This window comes from Coenobita brevimanus, chromosome 110, assembly GCF_032717465.1.
Source record: "Coenobita brevimanus isolate Jiangsu-jjx chromosome 110, ASM3271746v2, whole genome shotgun sequence".
Lineage (NCBI taxonomy): Eukaryota > Metazoa > Arthropoda > Malacostraca > Decapoda > Coenobitidae > Coenobita > Coenobita brevimanus.
In genome coordinates this window covers 35,289,079-35,308,227 of record NC_137063.1, presented here as the reverse complement: position 1 = coordinate 35,308,227, position 19,149 = coordinate 35,289,079, and the positions used below count along the sequence as shown (strand labels likewise).

General features: G+C 44.5%; 1 protein-coding gene across 1 annotated transcript in view; it reads right to left on the bottom strand.

Moving 5' to 3' along the window:
- Positions 1-5,226: 5,226 nt before the first annotated feature.
- LOC145417546 (betaine--homocysteine S-methyltransferase 1-like) overlaps positions 5,227-19,149 on the bottom strand; it is a 67,287-nt gene continuing 53,364 nt past the window's right edge. The window contains exons 8-9 of the mRNA XM_080286255.1: positions 10,771-10,879; positions 5,227-5,463 (exon numbers count right to left, since the gene is read on the bottom strand). Of these exons, the coding sequence (XP_080142381.1) occupies positions 5,227-5,463; positions 10,771-10,879 (346 nt within the window). The remainder of the gene's footprint in view (positions 5,464-10,770; positions 10,880-19,149) is intronic.

Genomic DNA, 19,149 nt, shown 5'->3' with positions numbered 1-19,149 from the left:
TGGGGAGGGACTAGGATAATTCACAAAGTTCACTTTCTGCCCTGTCAACACTGAGTTCTGATAGGCCACTATTGACTACTTTTTCTTACGGAGTCACTGTCACTGTTTTCCTGTTTCCTGGGTAATAGTCACTCTAGGTCGCACTCGTGGGTGGGGTGCAGGGAGGCTCTCCCGTCTGGGGGCCTCGACCTGGGAGGCGGCCCTCGTACTAGGGCTGCGCCGGTTGGGTGCAGAGAGGCCCTTTGGTCTGGGGGCCTCGACCTGATAGGTGGCCCTCGGGACTGGGGCCAAACAGCCGGAGTAGTCGGGCCTGCCTTTTCCAACTCTGGGGAGTGAGGGAGCCCGAATCGCCTTCGTCGGGAGTTGGAGAGTCTGGCCAGGGCGTCCTGGGACTGTGGGCACCAAGGGGGAGAGGCACCGTCAGGACTGGGCTGTGGCAGCGTCTCCTACGGGGCTCGGACAGGAACAAGAAACTCCCGGGTGTAGGCGGTAAGCCCGATATCGGGCCTTGCCACCACTCTAGCGTCTCCTCCGGGGCTATATTCCCGGGTGATGACGAAGGGCTCCCCGAAGGGAAAGAGGCGGGAGGAGGACTCACATTACCCGTGTCCTCTCGAGTGTGTCTGGAGGCCGGAGCCTGGGGTCGCCTTCCCCTGTCACACACTCTGGCTGTAGCCGTGAACTTGCCCGGCGTACGGGTGACACCTGTAGGGCGGATGGGGCCGTCCTTTCGCCGCGGCTGAGGGCCGCCGGCGTGGTGTTGTTCCCGTAGTAGGAGACAAGCCGGAGTGAGGGGCACACAGGCCACACTCTCTCCAATACGGATTGAGTCTACCTTCAGGGGGTTCTGTACCCTGGTACGTGCCCCGGCCGGAGCCGAGTGTCTACCCGTACAGAGAGCAACTGCCGGATGAACGGGGTCGCCCTCACGCCGCGGCTTAGGGCCAATGACAGGGTGTTGCTTCCGTAATAGGGAAGTGCTACACGTACGGTAGCAGGGGCTCTTTACCCTGATCCGTACTCTGTCCGTAGCCGGTAGCTGATCTATCCTAGCAGGAACATCTGTCGGACGAACGGGGTCGCCCTCACGCCGCGGCTTAGGGCCGATGACAGGGTGTTGCTTCCGTAATAGGGAAGTGCTACACGTATGGTAGCAGGGGCTCTTTACCCTGATCCGTACTCTGGCCGTAGCCAGTAGCTGATCTATCCTAGCAGGAACATCTGCCGGATGAACGGGGTCGCCCTCACGCCGCGGTTTAGGGCCGGCGACGGGATGTTGCTCCTGAAGGGGAGAACAGCAAGAGAGCGATGCGCTGGGCAACTCTCTCTTTCTGGTGTGTTAAGGCCGGAGCCTGGGGTCGCTTTCCCCTTCACACTCTCTATTAGGCCGTAGCCTTGGGCCTCTTGCCCTTGGGCCTCCTGCCCTAGAGGGTGTAACAAAGCCGTCAATACGGTGCTACCTGGGACTGAGTCTGGTTCAGTCCCACCCCTCTTTTGGCGATCACTGCTCCGCCCGCAATGTAGTTTACTTCCCCTGATCACCTGGAGTTGGGGCAATTGCGGGGAACAAGGGCCTAGGACCGTAATGTCCTGACGACCCTCTTGACTGAGGTCACTAAACTCACCGGTGTGTCCTCCTGGGGTGGTGGTGCGGTGGCGGCCCGGTGGTGGTGTGGGGGGTGGTGAGGTGGGAGGTCTGGCAGTGGGCACGGTGGGCATTTTAATATATATATATATATATATATATATATATATACACAGGGTGTAACGCGATGTATGACAAAAACTTACACCAATGATCTATCGTGTAATTTTGAGTATATTTTGTTCTATTAACATATGCTCTCTGCGACCCCAGTTCAGTACCCAGCATTCGGCTGATTTGTGTAAAAGCTTCGTCTCTTGCATGTGCTATTGGGTGAGAGCTTCGCAGGGCGACGGGAGACGAGTACTGTACATGAAAATCCCATATCCTATTAGTACACACTAGTTTTAAGAAGAAATTTACGTAGTCTATTGATTCATTAACATCAAGTCATACATTCATGCAATTCTTTTGCACAACTCAACTGTAATTAAGGATTACATTCAAATTTTATGGCTTGCAAGGGAGTAGGGAGGGAGGGAGGACAGGCTGGTGTGTTGTCTCCTGTAGGGAGCTGTGCTGAATGCTGGAGATGGATGATGAGTGTGGGGTTTGATGTGGCACAAAGTCCCTGGGGAGTGTAGGTGGCTGGGATTTGGGCCTGGTGTAGCATGAGTGTGAGATGATTTAGGGTAGGACGGGGAGTGTGATTTTGTGGTGAGGTGGGTGGTGTGGGAGTGTTGGTGTATTGGGCGGGTGGGCATGAAAGGCGGCTGGAGCATGTGATGGTTGTTTTCAGCGTGGGTGTGGAAGGTGATGTGGGTGTGCAGTGTCGGCATGTGAGGGAAGTGGGTGGGATGTACGAGGGCAGATGTGAGGCGGTAGGGTTGGGGGTGTCATGGGGTACCGGGCGGGGTGTAGGCCTGGTGGGTGGTGGTGTCGTGGGTGCGTGGGCAGCGCAGGTGGGGTCGGGTGTGGGGGATGGGGCAGGTGGGGCCAAGGGGGCGGGAGAGGGAGACAGGTGGGGTGGGTTGGGGCAGGTGGTGGGTGATGGTTGGGATGGGGGTGTGGTGGATGAAGGGGGTGCGGGTGCTTGGGAGAGACACGTGGTGCTGAGCATGGGGGATGGGGTGGCAGGTGGCAAGGAGGTGGGGGAGACATCCGGACTTGGTGGTGTTTGTGAACCTTCCGGTGAGGTGTGAGGCAGCATGGTGGGGGGTGAGATGGAGGTGGGGGGGAGGGGGAGAGGGAGAGACATGGTTAGGGGGAGATGTAGCAGTCATAGGAGGTAGAGGGGAGCAGCGGGAGGGGCAGGGCGTGGGGCGGGGGTGGGGGACGTGGCGGCGTGAAATGGGCGTATGTGATGGTTTCTGAGAGTGTGAGGGGTGCCGTGATATTCAACAGTCACTTGGTAAGGGTTAGGGATGCGGATGATGGTATGGGGTCCCGTGAACCGTGGCACGAGTTTGTGGGGGGTGGGGAGTTGCATGATCATGACAATGTTGCCTGGCTTGTAGGGGTTGGAGGCAATGTTGGGGCGCAGGTCCAGGTTGTTCTGAAGGTGGGATAGTCACCGCTTGAGGCGGTGAAAGGGGTCAGATGTGCAAGAAGAGGTGGGGGCTGTAAGTGTTGTCGCAGGGGTAGGAGGAGAGGTGTTTCCCCAAACACTCATTCGTATGGTGAAATGCCGTCCTCTCAAGGGCAGGAGTTTATGCCCCATTGTACGATTTGGACATGGGCGGGCCAGTCGTCGTCTTTGGTGGCTTCTATCCGGGTGCGGAGTTGGCTCATTATTGTATGATGGCTTCGTTCGCAAATAGCGTTTCCTTGGGGCCAGTAAGGGGATGAGTGAGATATGTGGTAGCCGAAAATGTAGGCTAGCTCCTCCCAGATTTTGCTGGTGAAATCTGGTGCGTTATCAAAGTGGATTCCTGTGGTCTGCCAAAGTATGGAAAAACGTGCCAAATCAGGGCATCAGCAACTGCGACAGCATGGTGCTCTTTTGCCGGGCAAGCTATGATGAATTTCGAATACATATCAATGAACGTGATAAAGTACTGATAGCCCGATTTCGGAGGTAGAGGTCCCACTATGTCAATCAACAATAACTGCCAAGGTTTGTGGGTGGTAATGTGCCCTGATGGACCAGCAGTGCGGGTGATGTCTTTACCCAAGGTGCATGCTCAGCAGGATTGGATAATCTCCTTGGCTAGGGTGGAGAAATTGAGCGCCCAGTAGGTGTTAAAGACCTGCAGAAGTTTTTTCGTGTCCAGGTGGATTCCGTTGTGAGTGTGCATGGTGCTGGAGGATGTCGAGGGCGGAGTCGGGGGCTAGGATGATATGCCCAGATGGAGTGAGCAGGTGGTCGCCCAGGCGATATTGCTTTATGAAGAGATGTTGGGGAATCCAGGAGGGTCATTCCTTACGATGCCACTGTTCGAGGAGAGCTGGCTCCTGTTGTATGGCACTGATGGGGAGCCGGGAGAGAGCATCTGCATTGGTATTTAGTTTGTCGGGGCGGTAGGAAATTTCATAGTTGAACTCCTCCAGTGTCTTGCACCAACTGATGAGCTGGGTGTTGTGGGTGTCAGACTGCCACAGCCATTGGAGGGACTGATGATCGGTAATGATGGTGACTTGGGTCCCTGACAAGTATGCCCGGAAATGCTCTAGTGCCCAGATGATGCCTAGGCACTCCCTCTTTGTGGCGGCATAATGTTTTTCTGCCTGGATGAGGGTGCGGCTGGCCAGGCGATGATGTGCTCGCGGCCCTCTTGGACTTGGGCTAGCATAGCGCCGATTGCAATCAAAGAGACGTCGGTGTAGAGTCGGGATGGGAGGGCGTAGTCGGGGAAGGCCACAACTGGGGCAGAAACGAGTTTGTCCTTAAGTTGTTGGAAGGCAGCTCGTCTCTCATCCATCCAGATGAATGGTTCTCCCTTCCAGGTCAGGTCGCGGAGTGGTTTAGCAATGTGAGCGAACCCCTTCATGAAACGTCGGTAATAGGACGTCAGGCTGAACAAGGCCCAAATCCTGTGAACGTCTTGTGGCAGGGGGATGTCCGCGATGGCACGGAGCTTGTCTGGGTCAGGAAATATGCCAGCCTGGGAGATGAAATGTCCCAGGAATGAGACAGTTCTGGCAGCCAGGATGCACTTGGAGGGCCGGAGTTTGAGACCTGCTTGTCATATCCGGGTGAAGACCTTGCGAAGGCGCTGAAGGTAGTCGGCCCAGGTCTTGCTAAAAACAGTGATGTTGTCTAAGTTGGCTAGACAGATCTCCCAGGTGAGGCCACTGAGAACAGATTCCATTAGTCTCGAGAAGGTGGTGAGGGCATTACAGAGGCCGAAGGGTAGGACATTAAATTCATAATGTTTCCCGTTGCTGGTTAAGAAAGCAGTTTTGCTTCTGTCTTCCAGCCGCACTGGGACCTGCCAATACCCCGACTGGAGGTCGAGGTTGGAGAACCAGGAGGCTCCATACAGGGAATCTAGGGAGTCGTCTATCCGCGGGAGTGGAGTAGCATCCTTGGTGGTTACGTCATTGAGTCGGCGGTAATCCATGCAGAACCGCATTGTGCCATCCTTCTTCTTCACGAGAACGACGGGGGAGGACCAGGGGCTGGTGGAGGGGGAAATGACTCAGGCCTCGATCATCTCTTGAACCTGGCAGTCTTCCTCTTCCAGCTGCTTGGGATTTTTCCGCCTGGATGGCTGTCGGATCGGTGGGCCCGTCGTGTGGATCTCTAGAGCCAGGTACGTGACATGTCCAATATCGGCGAGTCCCACTGAGAAAAGAAATCCAGGAGGAGGCGGCAGAGGGTGTCTGACTGGTGGGTGGAGAGACGGTCGGGACTCGGGGGCAGGGGGGCGGGGGAGCTAGAAGGGGAGGGGGCACAGGGCTCAGCTTCCTCCATCTCTCCGATTACGAGCCCTTTAGGGAGGGTGAGGGGGAGGGGGCAAAGTTGGCAATTCGGACTGCCGCGTGATGAGGGGGAAGGATGGTTGGGGACAGGAGGCAGGCCGAGAGGGTTCCGGGTGGCAGGTGTGGGGAGAACAGGACAGATGTACCCATTGGCCGGTTGAGGGGCACCCAGGCATCGCGGTGGGGGGGAATGGTTACTGCGGAGGAGGCGGTGGCGGGGAACGAGGGAGGGAGGGGGAGGGGAGGAGGGAAGGAGGGGGGGATCAGGGGGAAGGGAGGAGGGAAGGAGGGGGAATCAGGGGGAGGGGCGCCCTCACCCCTACGTGTGTTCTAGAGAGACATATCCAGTGTACTGTAAGTGTCATATGTGTATTGTACCGTGGTAATAGTTAATGTAAGTGTGACCTGTATTACTCTGTATTGTTTAAAATATTTACTGTGTAGGATTGGTCATGCACTGTTGTGTGTATCATTGTCTGTAATTTTTGTATTTTGTTTCTTGCTTAATACACGTGTGCATTTGATCAGCTGGTGTTTGGGCTTTCCCTCCTTGTCTGCACATTCTGGCCCGGTCGAGTACAAAGAACCCAAGACCCGCACCGTATCTGAACCCGAGGAGTCGGGGTCAGAATACGCTGCTTAACACTATCTATCTGTATACCTAGGATGCTTCCCCCAGATAAAGGGGGAGAGAGTAGCCGAGACAGAACGACACACTCCCAAATTACTCATCCATACACACATTTACTTGTATCTTAGCCCCAAGAGGAGAAGGGACAGATCATCACCGCACCACACTGCACAAGGGTCAACTGCACAGTTCAACCTATTACGGTTCAGCAAAATAAGGGTTGCTGTTGCTGTGGTCCCGGCCATCAGAAGTAGTGCTGTAACTAAACCACTTCTTTGAAATGACATATCAGTTTCAGCATTTTTGTCGATGCAGTATTTGCTCCTAGCCTAAGCAAAAAAATGTCATTTGTTTTGTAGCTTGTCTGTGTGTGCTCATCGTAATTGATTTCATACATGGATGGCTTCTTGAATGAAGTTTTACTAATTACAGTAGAAGATAGTTGATATTGTAAGGTTAATATCGGGGCTTAAGTCTTATTCATTTGAAACTCATAATGCCTCTCATTAAATTTCAGTATTTGGTTTTTATTCCATTCACTGTGCTTCTTGGGAGTAGCTGAGCCTCGGAGTACAGCAACAGGTATCGATAAGACTTTGAGTTAATAGCAGCCCAAAAGATCATAAATAAATGTGTCATATTGAAGGACTTACTGATAGAAGCAATATATATATATATATATATATATATATATATATATATATACACACACACACACAAATACAGGTGTTTTGTGTATTTAATATATATATATATATACACACAAATACAGGTGTTTTGTGTATTTAATATATATATATATACACACAAATACAGGTGTTTTGTGTATTTAATTTTACCTGAAATACTGGCACTTGTTTTGTTACATTTTAATGCCAAGTTTCTAATAATATCATTTGTGATTATTATTGCTGCGTCAAAGTGATGTACTGCACAGTATGTCACAGGAAAAAGTATACCCCTAAATCCTCGCTGTGTAAGATTTTAATATGCAGCGGGTCAGTTCTGGATGGTCACCCTCAGTCACTAATGTATTTCCCTCTGCCTTTTAAACGCAATGTGTGCAAGAATATCAAAACTAATGTATCTTGATTTTGGCTTTTTTGCTGCACTCTTATTTCTTGAAGGGAGCAACATTGCAATCTTCCAGCCTTTTGTTCCTTCTTTACTTTCAAGGAAGAGGAAATACTGTTCTGAAGAGCACCAAGATAATTGCGAGTATGAAAGAATGGTACACTGAGCATCTTCAGGTAATGCCCCTTCATTCAGGTAAAATATTGTTGAACATCATGAGTTTTTTCCTCGTTTATTTATATGAAAGATCAATGAGCATCGATTTGTCTCCCTTCATTTACGTGAAATATTAACGAGCATCTTAACTGGTTTACCTTAATTTCTGTCTGAGATTAATGAACACTGAGTTGTTTTCCTACCTTTATAAGAACATGTCATTAATATTTTTTGTGTGTGTGCCTGACTACATTTATTTGTATAGTGATATGGGTAGGATTTTTGTGTATTTTTATATCTACTGATAATATATAATGTAGTCAGTTCATTTTTACCTGGCAGAGATCCATAACCTTGTTTAGCTTGGATGATGGCCAAGTGTGGTCAGACTAGAGAGTTAATCTGACTAATAACCAAGGAAGCTCATTCCTACCTCATCACAGAGACTTATTACCTGTCCCTGCCCCGGAGGGGCTCGGGTCGTGTTTGTTTAACAACTTTACGCGAAAACTACTGACGCAATTTTGACTAAAATTACAGGGATGATGGCGTATGACCTGATCGCCTGATTAAATTTTGGGGCAAATTGGGCCAAAGCCCAGGCTGTATGACCCAAAATGGGTATAAAAAGAAAAAAAAAAAAAACGGGGACGGGTAAAAATCGTTTTTTCGCCATAATTCCTTTAAAATTCGTCTTATCGACATGAAACCAATACCTAAAGGTGCATCTTTGAAATCTGCATCCTATAACATGCCTCATTACATCAGAGGGTCACCCCCCTAGGTAGCGGTAGGGGAGTCAATGTCAGGTGGGTCAGACCTAAAATTTCAGATGGGCATAAAATCGTCAACTTTCATCCGATTTATTCCAAATTTGATATGTTATATCTTTGACTAGATATCCTGTTGTGTTTATACGTCAGCACTAAAATGACTGCCGGGGATGGGTTTGCTGTGCCTTGGCACCGCTTCTTGCGAAATTTATGCACCCATAATGGATAAAAGTTACCTGGTTCTGTTTGATGAAAACTGACTATAGCTGTGTCTATGTTTTTAGTAATTATTGATCTGCAATAAGATTTTTTTTTAGTTTTGTTTACATTTATATTCCTGTTGAATTGTAACATAGTACTGCCCTGATTATCCAGCACCACATTAACAGACAAGCAAAATATGTCTGAATTAAAGTAATATCCATTTTTTAATGGCATTAACTGACAGCTTCTTCCTTCACCTTTATCATTCTTTTTCTGTTTTTGCCCTCCTCTCTTCCTATTTCTCCCATTTTTCCTGCTACTTTTTATTCTTCGTCTTTCATTTTCAGATGGCTTTACATTGTGACAACCCTAATGGTTGTCTGTACGCCAGGAAACTATTTACAACGCTCGGTGGTAACCGTATAACCAAGGCGTATGTGTTCCCTACGTGTCAACAAGTGAGTTGGCGGAGGGCTAGTGCCCCTCCCCATGAAATAACTAACTCAAAGACAAACTGCCACCCTTTACGGGATTAGGCGTCTGGCTATAGATAGATAGAACTGACAGCACGTCACTAACCACACGGTATTAATCAACAAATTCTTTTACAGTTCTATTGTGGTGAGTACAGAATAAGGTAACTGTATATTTTACGGTAAAATACTGTACTGTTTATCAGGAAAACTGTTTAGCGTTGTTTTCTTTATGTTAGAATAGATATGGAGTAAAATATAAGGTTTTGAAGATGTAATGTCCCCCATAGAGGAGGGCTTTGGTTGACTTATGATAGATAATTGGAGATTACTGTAATCTTATTGAATTGTAATACTGTATGTCTGTTGTTTTTTTTATTCTTACTGACTTTAATTAGTACGGGAAAATGCACTTTTGTCTTGTCATCTTCAGCTGTGTTAAGTTGTGAATTGATTTTGTTAATTTCAAATCACATAATGTATTATAAATTCTTTGTCGAAGTTTAAAATCTGGTATATTTTCTGAAGCATATTTAGGAAATTTACTTGTCAAGTCCATTCCAAACGTTGGGTGATAGCTCAGAAGTTAGTATTTATAATGCAGATTATTTTGTCCCCCTCCCCAGGTGGTGGCGACCATCATCCACTCATTTGATGTAGTGTTGCCTACTTCCTTCACCTTCTCATTCTTTTTCTGTGTCTGCCCTCCTCTCTTCCTATTTCTCCTATCTTTCCTGCCACTTTTTATTGCTCCCTTTTCCTTTTCAGGTGACTTTACATTGAGTGACAAGCCTAATGGTTTTCTGTAAGCCAAGACACCATTTACAACGCTGGGTGGTAACCATATAACCAATCCAGACGGTTCCCTACGTATCAACAAATGGGTTGGCGGGGTTAATGTCGCTCCCCCTAAAACAACTAACTTAAAGTCAAACGGTCACCCCTTATGGGATTAAGGTATCTGGCTATAGATAGACAGATAAATTATTTTGTACAATATGCAACACTAATTGACAGGCAGAATATGTTGCATAATATTGTAATTTCTCCAGCATCACAGCCAATGGTTTATACATTTCGGGTGTTTATCTTTATGCTTGTGAGGTAGATTCAGATTTCTGAGGGCTATTCATTGTGTATGCTGTTTGTATTTCTCACACTTTGATTTCTCGTTGTTTATAATCATTTTAGTTGATGGTGATGGTGATCATTATGCTTGTAAGGTGCAGTCAGGATTCCAAGGGTTAGTCATTGTGTATGCTGTTGATAGTCCTCCAACACTTTTTTTTTTTTTTTTTTCTTTTTTTTTAGTTGATGGTGATATTATTATGCTAGTGAGGTTATTCTTTGGCTATTTATTATTTATGCTGTTGATGTTTCTCCCACTTTGCTTTCTCTCTGTTTATGAATATTCTTAGGTATTTCTAATGATGTTGGGTCTGCCAGGTTAGATTTTGGTTTATGACTGTGTGTGAAGATTTATAAGAACTCAATTTTAAAAGCTGCAAGTGGAGAAGCTAAGAAACAGAACAGTGACAGTTTAATACTATTTAAGGGTACTGAAGGAGTTAGAGTCAACGAATTGGGAGCAAGTGGGTCTGGAAAACTAGTAGTGTGCATATAAAGAGTGTTTGGTTACGATTGCTATAGTTGTGCGTGGTGTTGCATAATAGACGGTAATAAAGGCATACCTTTGTGGGATCCTGAGTTTGATAAAACATTGGAGAAGAGAAAGAAGTGACTGGATCCAAGAATGGGGTTCAAATGAAAGATGGATGGAACGTATTTTGAGAGCACATAGTAAAGAGTAAAAAGGTTCAGTTGAATGATCAGCTTGGAAGAAAAATTACTGAAGCTACTCTCCATAAATGAAACCTGGAAAGGAAGATGTTCCCCCAAGCTAGACCTTATTAGGTCATATAGCCCTGCTAGGTGACAGGAGGGCGCTACCCTTCCCGGCATGGCAGCTACCGGACGTGGCTCGAACTCACAACCCCCAGGTCCCGAGTCCGACGCTCTACCACTGAGCCACACTGCCCCATATGAAACCTGGAAGAAGCTGCAAAACGTAAGTAAGGAAAATGTGCAGGATGAGAGTGAAGGAATTATGAAAAACGGAAGTGAAGTTAAAGGCAGGCAGACCGAATAATTTGCGAGGCTAATGAATGCGAATAATGAGAGGTAGACGTGCTTGTGTGTGCGTGTCCTTAAGATTGGCCTGGCCGCGTCAAGACACTGAACGCTGGGTAGTTGGGCTATTATTGCTTTTGTACTGTAGACGTTTATCCTGTGAAGGAAAGCCTGAGGTATGGAAAAAGACATTCTGTAACAATTACAACTGTTGTACTTCGAGCTACTTGTTGAATTTTGCAATAAGTTAATACCCTAGACTTACAGGTAGGACAGGAGAGACTGGTGCTACCAGGGGGGTCACTTATAGACTTATTCACTCGTCCAGGTGACAGATTCCTATTTCAGAGCTCCAAACGATGGACTTAGGATCTTTTGTTTATTTGGCCTGTCATACTCTTTTTTTTTTTTTTTTTTTTAGGGGGGAGGGGGTTGTGGGCTTGTATATTTTGTTTACTAGATCAGTAATGAAAATGTGCGCTCAGTGCTTGTGCTGAAATTACAGCTAATATTTTATTATTTTTATCAACACACTAAAACAGGGTTTAGCATCTGTTTTCTCTCCATAATTCCAGTTAGCAGCAGCCACATATGAATTATGTAACGCTATTTCAGCTGGCACATTGCCTATTGTATACCTCTGTAGTCTACTGGCTACACAGGTATTCAGATCCCAAAAGAGTGCACTTAACATACCTCTGCATTTCAATGGTTGTAGCATTACCAATTTCAAACCAGACTCAATTATCTGTCCTGTAAACCTGTGATGCAAGGTTTTATGGTTATTCAAAAGTTATGACTGCTAACACCCTAAGGCCTGGCTTTGCAATAATACCTTATTTATTTATTGTTCATTTCAATGTTCCTTTTCTATACCAATGATCTTTTTGGTTTAGTTCTTTAATTAGTTCTGTCTTCCAGTATACTCTTGTTATATTTTCTTGATGCCACCCCCCCCCCCCAAAGCCGCAACACTGACGTTGTGAAGGGACTTGCATGCTTCAGCGACCTACTGACTGGCCAACTGGTGATGGGTCAGACCCGGAGTTCCCAACCTGTGGGTCGAATTGAAGTTTCCTAACACATCTTCCTTGATGATTTGTTCTGCATATTACACTTTAATGTCCTTTGATTGCTATCAGTATTATTTTAATACATAATGCATCAGTACATGTGTAAATTTTAAGCTGTAATATGTAGCCATTCTTCCTTAGCAAATTAATCTACGTTTTATTTCCTGATGTGCGCTTTTATAACTTTTATATCATTATAATATCGACACAGGTTGAATAACTTATAAGATAAAACTGAGGTGGACTATGGTGATTTAGGGCCTGCTATACTCAGTTTTTTTTTATCGAGGCGAAGATGCACTTGACAGATTGGTGATGACTGGCTGAATGCAACATTACTTCATAATCTATTTACTCGTTAGCATTATTAATTGACAACATATATCTGAGGGGGAAATTTAGGTTAGTAAATGTTATTCGGACATGTTGCATTCAGCCATTCATCAACAACCTGTCGAGTGCATCTTCGCCTCAATAAAAAAAAAATGGAGTATAGTTTCCCTGTTTGGGCGTTCTTCAGTACCTCATACAGTTCTGTCCTCGTGACCCCCTCCTCTCGTCTTGCTTCTATTCATCCCAACCATTCCTCAACAGCTTTCGTTCTTTACATCAGCAACTCATTAATATGTTATTAACTAATATACTTTTCTGTTCGTATGCTGTCTTTTTATTTTTAATCCTCACCTCTTTACTACATTCCCTACATATCATCTTAGCCTACTTTCTTGACCTTCTAAAACATTTCCTACACTTTACAGTACACGCAGGTTTCTTTGAAACTGCTCAAACATTTTTATTTCTTTATTGAACTCTTCACCTTTCTCCTCTTCCTCACATAAAACTCTCTCCATATCCTTATTACCTCTGTTTTCCATCCTGTCACTATATGTCATATGTCGTCAACAACTCGTTTCATCTTCTCACTTCACCACACAGTTCCTTTCATTCCTTTACCTCTTTTCCTAACCCTAACCCAAAGCACCACCTCACACCACATAAATTACATTTTCCACCCGCTTCATCTGCTCTAAGTTACAATATATCTGCCTCTAGTCGCGGCGCACTACTCTGAGGTTGTCATTATCGTACCCTGGCAACCTGCCATTCAAAAGTGCGTCCGATTTCGTATCATATTATACACGAATCATATTATTATGCATGAATATATTATACACGAAATCACATGCGTCTATTATACACGAAATCAGACCCACTTTTGAATGGTAGGTTGCCAGGGCACGATAATAACCCCAGAGTAGCGCGCCGTGACTATAGTCGCTTCTACACTTCCCTACAGTACTATAGGCTATCCAGCACCTTACCCCCCCCTCCCCCCACCTATTTCCTTTAGCTTTTCTGCTCTCTTTCCAACATATTCCCCCTGTTCGCTTCTGCCTCTGTTCACCCATTACTTTTACTTTTATCATCGATGCTACTACATAATTTTCACACATGCAAATACACGCCATAACTCCTGTAGAGTATGCAAACAAAAATATACTAAAAATTTTTATTTTTATATCCATATATATATATATATATATATATATACACACACACAGCATAATCACTTCTGTCCACCTGCTTTTCAGTCAGTTCGTGGCTCTCAGTCGTCCATCGGTCCCACATACAGTGAGTGGGTAGGTTTGCTGGAACGGCCAGAGGAAGGCACCATATTCTCCCAGTACTCTCGCCCTGCCCTGCAGAGGGAAGGTCGACAAAGAATGAAATGCGATCACAAGGTAAACATCCTGAAGGGTATACAAGAAAGGGCTGTATCATCTTCAATACTCCTTCAGTAAAACCTTGGTCTCCTCCACAGAGAGCTGTGTCCCCGCTGCAAGTTTTGAGGGCTAACTTGAGCTGAAGGAAGAGCTTCTCAAATTAAGATGGGAGGTACAGGTTCTCGGGCAGAAGTCACAAATGTGGGATTTGTTGGAGGAGAAGTTGGAGGAAAGAGAGAAGAAGGCTGAAGGTTGTACACTTGTTCACAAGGGTGCAACAAAGTTCACCATTAAGAAACAAGCAGTGACAAAAACCACAAATGCATTCGACACATGAATGTGAAGGGAAGGCAGAGAGGGAAGTATAGGAAGCGAGAGTACTTCCCGTATGTAGCCGGAGATCAAGAAAGATAAGGAAAATGTTATCATTGTTGGAGACTCCCAGGTAAGATATTTAAACAGAGCAGTGTATACTCCACTCACTAAACATGTGTCTTTCGGAGGCCAGGGTGGGCACTGTGTTAGGAAAAAGTCAAATATCGTGATGGATAGTCGAGACAAACCGACTGTGTAGAGCGAGATGCTGTGGCAGCAGTACAAGGTGATGTTGGAGAAGGTTAAGATGAGGGAAGGGACCCCTGTAGTACTCACTGTTTTGCCTAGGAGGTGAGTTGGGAGGGAATGGTTGAGCAGGGTGATAGGTTTTAATTGCCGCCTTGAACGGTATTGCAAAGTTAATGCAATATGTTTCACAGACAGCTGGGACTGATTTTATAGACGGAATGCAATGTGTAGGTGGTATAGGACTCAGTAGGCAGGGAGTTACTGCTTTAGCTAGAATGCTAGAAAGGGAGTTAGAGGGGTTTTTCAAGGTTGAAAGTTAGAAGTACAGGAAGTTGTAACAACTCCACTCAGATATCATTATCATCAGGTTTGGATAGATACACAGAGACTTGCAAAGATAAGTGTAGTTTAACCATCACTGTAGATACATCCACTCAGGCACCTCAAAATGAGCAGGCGATGATAGAGGACAGAACAAAACGATGATAGAGGTGTCATAAGTGATAGTAAAAAAGATTTTTATATTAGCAGAGTAAAGAGTTTCCCAGCTATTAAGAAAAGAAAAAAAAGTAAATCCCAAAGTAGAGGCATAACTACTCCTAAAAATCTGAAAGTGTACCACACAAACAGCAGGAGTTTACATAATAAAATAGATAAACTGAAGGCTTTATGAATTTGTACACAGAAAATAGATACTGCAGTTATTTGTGAAACTTGGATGAATACAGACACTCGAGAATTTTTAGCAGACTATCAGATAAAGAGCTATAATATTTCTGTGTCAAACCGTCTGGGAAAAAAGGGGGACGGGGTAGCTATTAATGTGAAGGATTCATTAAACTGTTACAATAAAGCCGATATTAAATTAAACTGGGACACGGACAGTGTCTGGGTTGAAATTAGTAACGACAGGGAGAGGCGGGGGCTGAATCGGTAGAGAGGCAGCCTGCAGTCCTAATGGACCCAGAATCGACTTCCGGCTGGTACAGGGAACAGTTTAAGGATCTGAATGTCATAAAAGCAGACTGTACTGATCTACCAGAAGACCCATCTACATGTCGTAAAAATATCCCCACTAATACCAGTACACCAGTCCTGTATGAGACAGTCCTAGCATGTATTCAATATGGACAGTGGGTGTTAGCACCGAAGTGGTGACATGTGGAGGTGTGTAGGAGGGGCCTTGGAATAGGCCCGGAAGCCTTTGCCCCCCCAAAAAAAAGTCTTAGGTTAAGTAGAGCAGACGGTAAATACCTTTGGGAGGAAATTAGGAAAGCGTTACTGTCCAGCTTAGTTATAATTGTAAGGAATCTTAACCTGCCATGGATAGATTGGTGAAATCTGACAAGGGATGTAGAGTCAGAGAAATTTCTAGAGGTAGTACAGGATAATTTCCTTTATCAGTATATCAGTGAGCCCACCTGAGGTAATAATATACTAATTAGGTTTTATCTAATAAAGAAAATGTCATTAGCGATAGAGAAGTTAGTGGACGACTTAGTAATAATGATCAAGAAGGAATTAAGTCCATATTTATTTGGAATGTCTGTTCTACTGAAAACCCCTCGACCGTTCCTAATTTTCGTCTAGGAGATTTCGATGGATTAAGAGTTTATTTTAGAATTGTATTCCATTAGGACTAGTTACTTTAAGGAGAGTCAGGTCAGTGGGGAACCCCAGTTCATAGGTGAGGGGCAGGAAGTGGGTGGGAGTGTGCGTCAGGTCAATGGGGAAGCTCAGGTCACAGGTGAGAGACAGGATATAGGTGGGAATGTAGTTCAGGTGATGGAGATTAACTCAGGTCCGGTACCAAGCAGCCGTTCGGCCAGTGAGAAGTATGATGAGTTAAGAAATATAATAAACAGAGGACAAGATAGAAATATTCCTTCTGAACCATTTAGAACGAATAATTCAGAACCAAGATGGTTAAACAATAGATTAAAATCTCCCATTGGCCATAGGAAATGAATATATAGAAAAATGTGGAGAGGAACACTTACGTAACCAGTACGGGACTTTGAATAGGGATGTAGAGAGAGAGGAAAGGAAAGCGAGGTTATGAAATTAAGGTTGCTAATAAAAACACACACACACACACACACAAAAAAAAAACAAAAAAAAAACAAGGATTTTTACCAAATGTACTGTACGAAAAGTAAAGATAAGACAGGACCTCTCAGAACAGGATCAGGTATCATTACCAGTGGAGCTAAAGTAATGTGCTCTATCCTAAATAATTATTTCGTATCAGTATTTGCCATGGAAATCTAGACCTGGTCCCTGAAGTAGCAAATATTTACGATGATAATGCCGACAATATTCTTTGTAAAATAACCGTTAGTAAGGAGGACGTATTGAAAGAAATTAATACGTTAAAACATCAAAAATCGCCAGGTCCGGACGATACATATGCAAAAATTATAAAAGAAACCAAAGAAGAATTATGTCAGCCACTTTTAACGTTATTAAATGATTCTTTAAATTATAGAGAAGTTCCAGAAGCTTGGAAGACCGCAAACGTAGTGCCCATTTTTAAAAAGGATGATAAAGCATCTGCGTCGAATTATCGACTGATAAGCCTAACGTCAATAGTATTAAAAAATCTAGAGCCAATTTTGACAAATAAAATTAGGGAACACTTAGATTTCATCTCATAAATGAAAGTCAGCACGGATTCCGGCAAGGACGATCCTGTTTCACAAACTTATCATTCTTCTAGAAGGTCTATGAGGCAGCAGATAATGATAAAGCTTAGGATATTATTTATCTGGACTTTAGTAAAGCTTCTGACAGGGCCCCACACAAAAGGTTAGTAAGAAAGATTCGAGCGGACGGTACAGACGGCAATATTTTAAAATGGATAGGGATACTGGATGACGGGGAGAAAACAGAGAGTATTAATAAATGGAACTAAGTCGGACTGGGGATTAGTAACTAGCGATGTACCACAAGGATCAGTACGTCCCTTAATATTTATTACCTCGCCCAGACGGAGTCCGAGGAGGTGTTGTTTTTGGTCGATCGTATCTGTTTGTTTGTTTGTTAGCAGCATAATGGAAAAACTTTCAGGATATGTGGGCACTGGTCCCCAAAGAAAGTGATTAAATTCAGGAGGTAATCAAGTGACCCTGAAGGGTCAAAATCAAGGTCACGGATTTCAGTGAGCTATAACTTGAAAATGGTTGAAGACAGAGATATTTATTATTATGAACGTACAGGAACTCGTAATATGGGCTTTCATTTGCCACCAAGACCTTTGATCTTGAATGACCCTGAAAGATCAAACTCAAGGTCACGGATATTCAGGGGGCTATAACGAAACTGGTTGAATATATATATATATATATATATATATATATATATATATATATATAATATAATATATATATATATATATATATATATATATATATATACCGGTACTATTATCAGCGTATAGGAAATCCCATATGGGTTTTTAATTGGTATCTTGACCTTTGACCATAAGTGACCTTGAAAGGTCAACCTCAATGTCAAGGACTATTCTCTTGACCTAGGTCAAGGATATTCAGGGAGCTATAACTCGAAACTCGTTGAAGATAGAGAGATTTACTATTACCAAGATAAAGGAAGTCTCATATAGGGTTTCATTTCGCAGCATGACCTTTGACCTTGAGTGGCCTTGAAAGGTCAAATACAAGATCACGGATTTTCAGAGGGCGTAACTTGAAAACATTAGCGCCATTATCTTGGACTTTAATTGTGCATTAACACTAAATGGCAGAAACAAGTCAGTATTTAACAGCAATAAAATAACTGCTGTCGAGTGAGGCTTGTTGTACCTGGCACCACTTGTTTTATATATATATATATATATATATATATATATATATATATATATATATTGTTACGGTAGTGCCAGCCCGGGGCTATTACAAAAAGACAACAAGTCAGCCTTAGATGATCGGCCTCCACTGCGTTGCAAAAATGACGCAGACCCCGGCACTCACACTCCGCAAACTAGAGAAAAACTGCGCAACGGAAAAGTACTTACTTAAGAACGCAACACTCTGTACTTTGATAGCAAAACGGAACAGCCTACCTATAGATCTAGCCTACTATCGTCACTACCGGAAGTAATACCGCCCGAGACAGTCTACAGGAACACCTCCCACTTACTGCCGATGGTGACGACTTTCTACTTAACCCGTGTCCAAGGGGGAACGCGGTTAATAGCTCACGATGGTTCTCACTAGCCTTGTGCAGAGAGATGGGATTAAACTGTGTAGGGGTTAGGGGTGTGTGTGTATGTACGTGTGTTGGGGAACGTTAACAAAGGCAGCGAGAGGACCACGGTGAGCCAGACTGGCCCTCCAAAGACAACAAGGTCACAAAAACAAATAAAAATAACTACTTCCCTTAGTCAGCAACAAAAGAATAAAAATAAACTTAAATGAAAACGCCAGCTCGGCATAAAAAATGACTGGGGAGAGAGAGAGAGTGTACAAACACCCAACACTGAAGCTGGTTGGGAAGACACTGGACTGATGCTAGGCTCGTGTGCAGCCAAGCGTGAACGCATGAATCAGATTAATTAATAAGGAACTTAAATTCGTGCCCCTCTCTCTCTCTCTCTCTCCAATGAATTGGTACTTCTAATGCAAGCAAAACATTATTAAATATACTGGTAGCTCACATAAGACAATCAAAATAATCAAATGCATTCTCAGCATGGTATTAAATAAAATTGCCCCCAGTGGCAGGAACGAAAGAAACAAAAGAACTTGTAACACTCGCTAATTTAAACTCCGCGAATGACACGGATACATACTGCATAATCCCCTAGCCCAGCTGTAACG